At 39.7% G+C, this 9,249-nt stretch overlaps 1 protein-coding gene across 1 annotated transcript; it reads left to right on the top strand.

Moving 5' to 3' along the window:
* The first annotated feature begins 406 nt into the window (after positions 1-406).
* On the top strand, positions 407-748 carry LOC149314871 (protein GVQW3-like). Its single transcript, XM_089523157.1, has one exon. The coding sequence runs from the start codon at positions 407-409 to the stop codon at positions 746-748; it is 342 nt and encodes a 113-aa protein (XP_089379283.1).
* The last annotated feature ends 8,501 nt before the right edge of the window (positions 749-9,249 follow it).

Consider the following 9,249-nt stretch of genomic DNA (forward strand, 5'->3'; position numbering starts at 1 on the left):
CTGGGGTTTTAGCTACTCCTCCTAATTTGACGTCATCTGCAAATCAACTAGTTCAGTGTCATCTGCAAATTTTATAAGCATGCCCTCTATTCCATCATCCAAGTCATAAAGGTGTTGAATAGCACTGGCCACAAAACAAAACCCTGTGGCACCCCACTAGTCACTAGTCACTTTAAATTAACTCACTGTTTCGTGAAATGAAATGTATGTCTGTGTTATCCTGAACTATGAAGGTCATTCAACAAGTACTTAGCCTCACCGCCCATTGGCGCTGCTGTTACAAAAGAGTTTTACCATTGCGCAGTACATTCTTTTAGAAGCCCACTGTCAAAGTTTCAGTCAATTCCCTTCATTTGTTTTGTTTTGATAGCCTTTGGAAGCGAGCGTGTCGGTCGGTTTTACAAAAATGGAAAAAGAGCAGTATTGTTCAGTAATTCGATTCTTGTTTTTGGAAGGGAAAACACGCAGCGAAATCAAAGAGCGCTTGGATGCTGTGTACGGTGACTCTTCTCCTTCGATGGCGACCGTCAAGAATTGGTTCAATGAGTTTGATCATCGTCGCACGTCGGTTTTTGATGAGCCATGCCCAGGTGCCCCGAAAACGGCTACTACGGAGGAAAACGTTAAAAAAATCCATGATCTCGTGTTGGCAGATCGCCGATTGAAGGTTCGTGAGATAGCTGAGACTGTAGGCATCGCAGAAGGAATGGTGCATCATATTTTACATGAAAATGAGCTTAATGCTTAAGTAGTATTATATTGGATTTTATCGCACAGGCCCTGGAATGGGCCTGTTGCATTCTAAAAGGGGACGTGATGAGAACAGGAGGCAGCATAGAGCGAATCTTACCACAGAGGGAGAACACTGCCACCACCACTGGACATTCCCATTGTGTTCCGGATGTGTTCCCAGGGGGCGATTTTCAGGAACACTTCTCAAGCATTCCTGAAAATCGCCCCCTCTGGGACGGATACAGAAAGTGATGGGAATGTTCGCCGGCGGTGGCAGTGTTCTCCCTGTGTGGTAAGATGTGTTCTATGCCGCCTCCCGTTATCATCATGTCCCCTTTTAGAATAAAGTCCATTGATAAAGCACTTTAACAGTTTGACTCTGGTCCAATACACACTGTAGAAATAATCCAGTTTGAGACTGCTTTAACTGCCCTCGCTCAATCTAGTTAATTTTGGGGACTGTAGCTTTGTGAGAGATTTAGCCTTCTCTGTCAAAGATCTCTGGAGTCACAATAAACTACAATTCCACAAATTCCCTAGCACTGAGCCGGGGTATTTAATGTGCTCTCAAACTGGACTATTTCTGCAGTATGTTTTGGACCTATAAGTCTGGAAGAATAATTAAAAAGGACCTAACAGTAATAATTAAAAGGGACTCAACAGGAATGGCTGAAGGTAAATTTCTGAAATATTGCCTTCTGAAACATGAGATGAGATTAGTGGCAGCGGGATAAGGAAGAACTAAAAGGAGAGGTGAGTGAGGAAACAGGTTATTTCAAGAAAGAGTTTGGATGCAAAACCATGACTATGCAGGTAAAATCAAGCAAAAAGAACTGAAAGTCTCCATACTTGCAGGGACTTTTATACTTTCTAGATAAGCCCTATGTGAACTGTTTCTGCTCTATTTTCCCTAAGGAATTCTGATCTTGTACTGAAAGCTTGGTAAGTCACTTTAGAGGTATGCTCTTTAAATGATGCATGCGTCCTAAGAGGCCAGAAGCCATGCCAAAGCCACGTTGCAATCCTAAGGACTGGAGCGCAGCTTTGGCACAGCTTCTGGCATCTTAAGATGTGTGTGTCATTTAAACAGCATACCTCCAAAGTGACCTGAAGCAGCTTTATTTTGGCCTGTCTGTTTGGGCCCAATATTTCCTAAATTTAATTCTCACAGGCAAGAACAAGCAATTTTATAATTTTCCTGCTGTAGTTGTCAAAAACTGTGTATCTTTCAAAGATTATTCACACTTTGGGATTTAATTCTATTCAAAAAGAAGTATAAGTGGAGAGAAGATTTTTTTTGAACAGAAAGTAGCATATACAGAGAACAACATTTTTGTACAGAAAATACTATTGACTGTGGAGGAAACTAATTTTCTACACATAAATGTTGCTTTCGCTGCAGAAAATACTTTTAGAACAAAAGACACAATATTCATACAAAATGAATTCCAAACTGAAGAGATTCTCACCATTTAAGATTCTCCTTATCAGGACTTTCCAACATAAACCCGTTTTTGACCATTTCCCACATATTTTTAATAGTCCTTCCATCTCTATGGTGCACTCCACTAGCGGATGCACTTTTTTTCAGGGATATACACTAGTCATGAGGAAAGACAGACAAAATCTGCCAGCTCTGAGCAGCATACTTCTCCGGTGTTCTTTTCCCTTCCCAATTGCCTTCCCAATCTCAAAGGATTTTTCCTCCCATCATCACTGCCCCTGCCATTACCACCAATGGCATAGTTGTGCATTTATAGTACAGCAAAAGGATTCTATCCTCCATCTTGATTTGATTGTCTTTCTCCAAAGTCCACCTGCATTTTCTCTGTCACTTATTTTCTATCCAGTTGCAAGATACCATGTTTTCTTCCTGTACTAAAATATGTGCATTTTAATGCATTTTCCTAAGTGCACATTTATTCACATGACTTAGCTACTTTACACAAATTTGTACATTGACAAAAGCATGTTTCTGTGTACTGTCTCACCCAACAAACATATTTTATTTCTTGAAAAATGCCTGATATGCTTCACAAATGTCTGAATATTCAAGGTGAGGTGCATAGTTTCTCATAACAAGTTTTGTGAAGTGTGAAAATGCTATTTTTGATGAGACTGTTGAGTCTGTAATGTAAATGTGTGTCTCTGTGTGTGTTTACACACACAGACACAGACAGAGGATTGTAGAAGGAGAAGTTTTAGAGTCTACACCTTTCAGCTCAGTTCCAAATTATGATAGAATCTGCTCTCATATATGAATAGTATAAAGAATGGTCTGCTTTCTATACATTCCTTTCCCCCACTTCCCATTCCCTGACTTTTCAAGACAAGTAAGATACTGGGTCTTGAAAAAACTGGCATATTAAATAAATATAACGAGGGATCCTTGGATTTGGTGTCCCAGTACACTGGATTGTTATTTATGAACTTAACTCTAACATGTTATGAAATAAGAGATCTAGCTATTTTAGGACACTTTTCAACTAGATAAGATGGATGATGTTTTTATGCCTAATTCCCACATACCTCTTGATTCGATTCCTGAACTGATACCTGAAACTGGTTCAGCAAACACAGTGATTCCCACTGTGTTTGCACCAGTTTCAAGATTTGGTGCAGGAAGCACCAGGCTTCTCCACCATGCCTCCCTCCACCCTCCTGGCCATACCAGTAGGCCGGGGGCAGAGGAGAGGCTGGGGCGGAAAGAAAGTGGCATGCGGTGGAAGAAGGAGAGACGCAGGTCAGGAAGACAGAGGACTGAGCAGGCATGGAGGTATGGCTGGGAGGCCAGGGAAGCTGCTGCCAATGGGAACCAGGGGGAATACAAATCCAATTCAAATCCACCCTGGTTCCCACTGGGCTTAATGGATTTATTTCCAAATAAATCGATTCAGCCCCAAAACCAGCCCATTTAACAGCGTCTTTTTGACACTGTTTAAATGGCTAAAAACCATGCCCCCCCCCTTTCCAAATCACTTCAGCGATTCAAATTAAGTGGGAACCATGGTGGTTTAAACCAGATCTTTTTGAATCACAATCCGGTTTAAACCATAGTGGGAATGAGGCCTAGGAAGATGGCTGGAGGGCTTGACAATACAGGGCAGGATTCATTCTCTCATAGTTGTTTTTTTGTTTTGTTTTCTGTCCTCATGACATTATTATAATGATTTCCCCATTCATACTTTTAAAGTATTGTTTCCTTATTCATTCATTACATATCTATGCTGCTGATTATCACATTGTCCTGTTGCATGGAATTTCCCCTTATGTTCTTGTGTTTAGGCCCAGAATATTCTGTGCTCTTTCTGTATCAAGTATTGTGTATCAATAAAGTGTTTAATTCATTTCATCTATTGTCTTTTTAAGCCTTTGGTCCTTGTCCCTAGGGAGCCATTTCAAACCCCAATTAACATAGATTCCACAGTTTCAGAATTACTTATCTCAAACATTAAAGGGTTTCTGCATACTTGATAGCCTTTGTCAGGGACTTCATGTTTCAAAAGAAAAATTCACTGATTCTTCTCTCAGGGAATTAACCATTTACTGAGAAACAAAACCACAAATATGAATAGTCAGCAGAACTACCTCTGAGTAGGCAACCTTGTCTTGTCTTTCTCTATAGGTTCCTAGTGAAGATGCTAGAGATTAGCTAGCCATAGTATCAATATAGAGACACAGTGTGGTGTAAAGGTTTGAGTGCTGGACTATGACTCTGGAGATCATGGTTTAATTCCACACTTGGCCATGGAAACCCACTGGGTAACCTTGGGTTAGTGACACTCTCTCAGCCCCAGAAAATCCCATGATAAGTTCACTTTAGGATTGCCAAAAGTTGGCAATTACTTAAAGGCACATAGCAAGAACAAAGTATTTAGGCTTTGGGTTCAATCAAAATGGGAGTTTGGAAATATTCTTTTTATGGACTTCAACTCACAGAGTCCCCAGCCAGAGTGGCCACTAGTCTTGGGAGTGGGATCTGGGAGTTGTAGGTCAAAAGCCAGTTATTACTACAGATGGGAGTAAACCCATAAAATCAGCTAGATCTACCTATGTGTCAGCTCACCATTCAATAATTAATGCAATGGGTCTACTTTAACCAGGATTAACTAACAGGATTCCAACCATAATAACTTTTCCAGAATCTGATCTCATCACTGAGGAAATGCATCAACCTCCATTATGACTATCAGACCCCTGACCAAATTCAAGTCCTCAGGGCCATATTCACTACATCCAAGGGTATTGGAAGAACTGGCAAAAGTAATCTCAGAACAACTGAGGAGGATGCCTGGAGAACAGGAGACGTCTCAGCAGACTGGAGGAAGGCAAATGTTTGTCCCCTCGCATTAGATAAGGAAAAAACATGACCCAAATATTATCGCCCATCAGCCTGGTGTCAATATCAGCTTGCTTACTTGTTGTTCACCACTATGATCTTTGGAATAGCGGTATATAAATAAAACAAATTATTAATTATTAATACCAGGAAGGATTCTATAGCAGATAATTAAACAGACAATCTGTAAGCACTAAGAAAGGAATGTCATGATTACTAGTTGTTAGCATGGGTTTCCCAAAAGCAAGTCATGTCAAATTGATTTTCTTTCTTTCTTTTTTTACAGTCACAAACTTCTTAGATGAAGGGAATCCTGTGAATGCAGGGTATCTTTATTTCAGTAAGGGCTTTGACAAGGTTCACCCATGATATCCTTGCAAAAAAGCAAGTAAAATTTGGGTTCTACAATGTGACTGTTAGGTGGATTTGTAATTGGTTGACTGCCTGAGCCCAAAAGGTACTCAACAATAACTCCTCCTCATCCTGGAGAGAAGTGACCAGTGGAGTGGCACAGGATTCTGTTCTGAACCTAGCGCTATTCAATATCTTGGGTGATGGAATAGAGGGCATGCTTATCATATTTACAGATGACAATTAGGAGGGATAGCTAATACCCCTAGAGGACACGGCTGGAATTCAAAATGATCGTAACAGATTAGAAAGCTGGGTCAAAACTAACAAAATGAATTTCAACAAGGAGAAATGTAGGATACTAAACTTGGGGAGTAAAAATGAAATGCACAGATATAGGATGGATGACACCAGGCTTGATGGCAGTAATTGCAAGAGGGATCTAGGAGCCTTAGTGCACCACAGGTTGAACATGAGTCAGCAATGTGATGCAGCAGTTAAGAAGGCCAATGAAATTCTAGACTGCATCAATAGGAGTACAGTGTCCAGATTGGGGAAAGAATAGTATCAATCTTTTCTGCTTTGGTGAGATCAGGAGTATAGTGTCCAGATCAAGGGAAGAATAGTATAATTTTTTTCTGTTTTGGTGCTACCTCGCCTGGAATACTGTGTCCAGTCTAGGCACCACAATTCAAGAAGGATATTGACAAGCTGGAGTGTGTCCAGAGGATTGCAACTGAAATGGTGAAAGGTATAGAAACCATGCCCTATGAGGAGTGGCTTTGGGAGTTGGTATGTTTACCCTGGAGAAGTGAAGGTTAAGGTGTGACATAATAGCGATATTTAAATATTTGAAGGCACATAATACTGAGGATGGAACAAACTTTTCTTCCTGCTGCCTCAGAGACTAGGAGCCAGAACAATGGATTCAAGCTACAGTAAAAGAGATTCCACCCAAACTTTAGAAAGAACATCCTGATAGTAAGAGTTGATAGTGGAACATGCTGCCCCAGAGAGTGGAGTCTCCTTCTTTGGAGGATTTTAAATAGAGGTTGGATGGCCATCTGTTGGGAGTGCTTTGACTGTGTATTCCAGCATGGTAGGGGGCTGGGCATGATGACTCTTGTGGTGTCTTTCAACTCTATGATATTGTGATTCTGTGATCATAGGTACAGGAAGGGCTAAGTTAGGGCAGGGACCCTTTCACACTAGACATTTGTAGTCAAAGCATAGCTACTGGGGAAGGAAGGGTAGAACAAGGCCATTTCCATCCAAATAAGAATTCTCCTCCTGCCCCAATGATTTTTTTCCATTCCTTAATTTTTAATACTATAGAGAATAAGGCATTAAAAACCATCCATGCCTAGAACCCTTATATTTTCTGTGTTCACATTCCCTTGGTAATCATGTCTGTCCCTTTTCTTTGATTGCTTAAACTGCTTTTCTAAATGCTCAGCTGAAATGTTAAGCTGCTGGAAATTTGAAGAGAGAAGGAAGTTTTTCATTTATCCTGTGTGTGATTAGACCTTTCTCCATCTTTGTCTTTACTTCAAACTGAAAATAGCAATTGGGGATTGCTAATTTGATTGGAATTGTGGTACTGCAGACAAGCAGCAATAACCCTTCTACCTTAAGGGGAAATGTTGGAAAGACAGATGCAATGTTAATGTATTCTGCTAGTGAAGCTAGTAGGCAGTTTCAAAGGGTATTGTAAAACACATTGGGATCAGACTGGGGAAAACATAGTACCTTGCTAAATAAATAAAGATGACTCTTTAATATTTGTTTTAAGTGGAAATACACATTTTGGTACTTTTCAGAGAGGAAACTAGTGAATGAAGCTGTGTCAAAGATTTGTGATATAGGTCCTGCTTTTAATTGTCACAGGCTCACTTGTTGGTTGGAAGGAGCTGGAAACATCCTCTTCCTTGTGCCCCACAGGCAGCTGAAGAGACCTCCTTCAATTGATGCAACTGCTGGCTGTTAAGATGGGTTTGGGGAGCATTTATGATTGTTGCAATACAGCCACAATTGTGACTACATGATGCTACTAAATATGGAGCAGTAACAGATCCATTGCTGCAATATAGAATATCAGGTGCCATTTTTTTTAAAAAAGCAGAGTAACACAGAAAAGGATGGAATAACAGCTAAAACTATGCAAGTGAAATGAACTGGAAATAGATTCAGTCGGTGTTCACTGCTGCTCACTGGAGATGTGAAGAGATTTATGGTGGAGCTGAATACCAAGCACATGGGTCTCCTACCTGAATACCAAGTATGTGGGAGTCAGGCAGCCCTAAAAATGTATTGTGGGCGTGCTTCTGCATTCAATTCCACCCATCCTATCACTGAAAAAACCAATCCATGAAAACTTTCTCAAAGAGTGTTGCATTTTTAAAAGAAATATTCGTAAAATGTGTGCTTCATTGTTGCAAGCCTAGATTTTAAATGCTTCTATAAAGGCAGGTCTTTGGTAGTAAATTTCTTGAAAAGAGAGTCAGAGGAAATGATATGATAACATCAGACTGAGGTCTTCAAACTGAATGATTTAGTGCCTTCCTTTAGCTATTTCTAAAGAATGATTTGCTATCCATTTAATTCTTCATGAAGCCTGACTGTGGATGTTATGCTCTGTACTATATTACTGATAATGCTGATACACAGCTATCTTGCTTATATAGAGAATTTTTTTTATCAAACTTTAAAAGTCTTAATTAATTAATTATGACATTCTTGCACTTAATGAACATTCATAGAGATTTACAATAAATCATTTAAAACTATGAAATGGAACCATCTAGAATAAAGGATTTATAGTACATGCCTTTCTTTGATAGCCCTCAGCAGAACACCTTTTAAATATCTTTTTAAAATTATTCCTAAACATGAAAAAGAAAAGAAGTCTACACTGAGGCTTAGAAGAGAGGGATGTGTGAAAATCAATTACAGCAGTAATTAAAGAGAAGCAATGCAATTGATTAGTGCAGCAATTACCTTGCTGCCATCAAAAAGAAGTGGAAATGTGAACAGGTGGGTGAAGAACAACAGCTTGCGCACCAGCCTGGAACGCTTCTAAATTCTGTTGACCACAAGACTATAATAGAAAAACAGATTACTTTTTAGAACTACAACCCCCAGAACTTTCCAGCTAGCATGCATGGAATAGAATAGTTTCTCCAGCAAGAATCTTTTTCTTCCAGCTAGGTAGGAAAACACAAGAAATCTCACAAGTGCCTAGCCAGCATCCCACAAATGGCTGTCAATGAACTCAATATATCCAACTATTTTAATAATATCTAGAGGGCTACATTCAGTGTTATATTTTGAGCTTTCTGCTAATGTAATAGAACTTCGTTCTCTTAACCCTCGCTCTCATCTCAGGTCCAGAGCAGATTTGGGGACACTGCAGGTATATAATAATAATAATAATAATAATAATAATAATAATTTATTTGTATCCCGCCCCTCTGAGAACAATCGGGGTGGCTAACAAAGTTAAAAATACAGCACATATAAAATCCCTGGTGCCCTCCCCTCCTTAAAAATGTATTAAATCCAATGCAGAATTTAAAAACAAACAAACAAACAAAAAACATACAAGTTAAAAAAAAAACTGACCAGAAGGTCAACAACATCACTCAGCAAACAATCAATCGGAGTATCTTATTCCCAGACGTTTTTCTAAGGCCGGGTTCTCAATTCTGGGAAGGCCTGCCAGAAGAGATCCATCTTAACAGCCTTTTAAAAGCTGTCTAAGGATGTAAGTAGACGGATCTCATCCGGCAGGCCGTTCCACATATGTAGAGACAGTGCCAGGGGTTGAC

The sequence above is a fragment of the Sceloporus occidentalis genome, unplaced genomic scaffold (assembly GCF_023333645.1).
Source record: "Sceloporus occidentalis isolate IW3139 unplaced genomic scaffold, rSceOcc1.0.p SCAF_4, whole genome shotgun sequence".
NCBI classification, from domain to species: Eukaryota; Metazoa; Chordata; class Lepidosauria; order Squamata; family Phrynosomatidae; genus Sceloporus; species Sceloporus occidentalis.

Coding starts and splice junctions, on each gene's coding strand:
- LOC149314871 (XM_089523157.1), top strand. CDS start 407: ATGGAAAAAGAGCAGTATTGTTCAGTAATTCGATTCTTGTTTTTGGAA.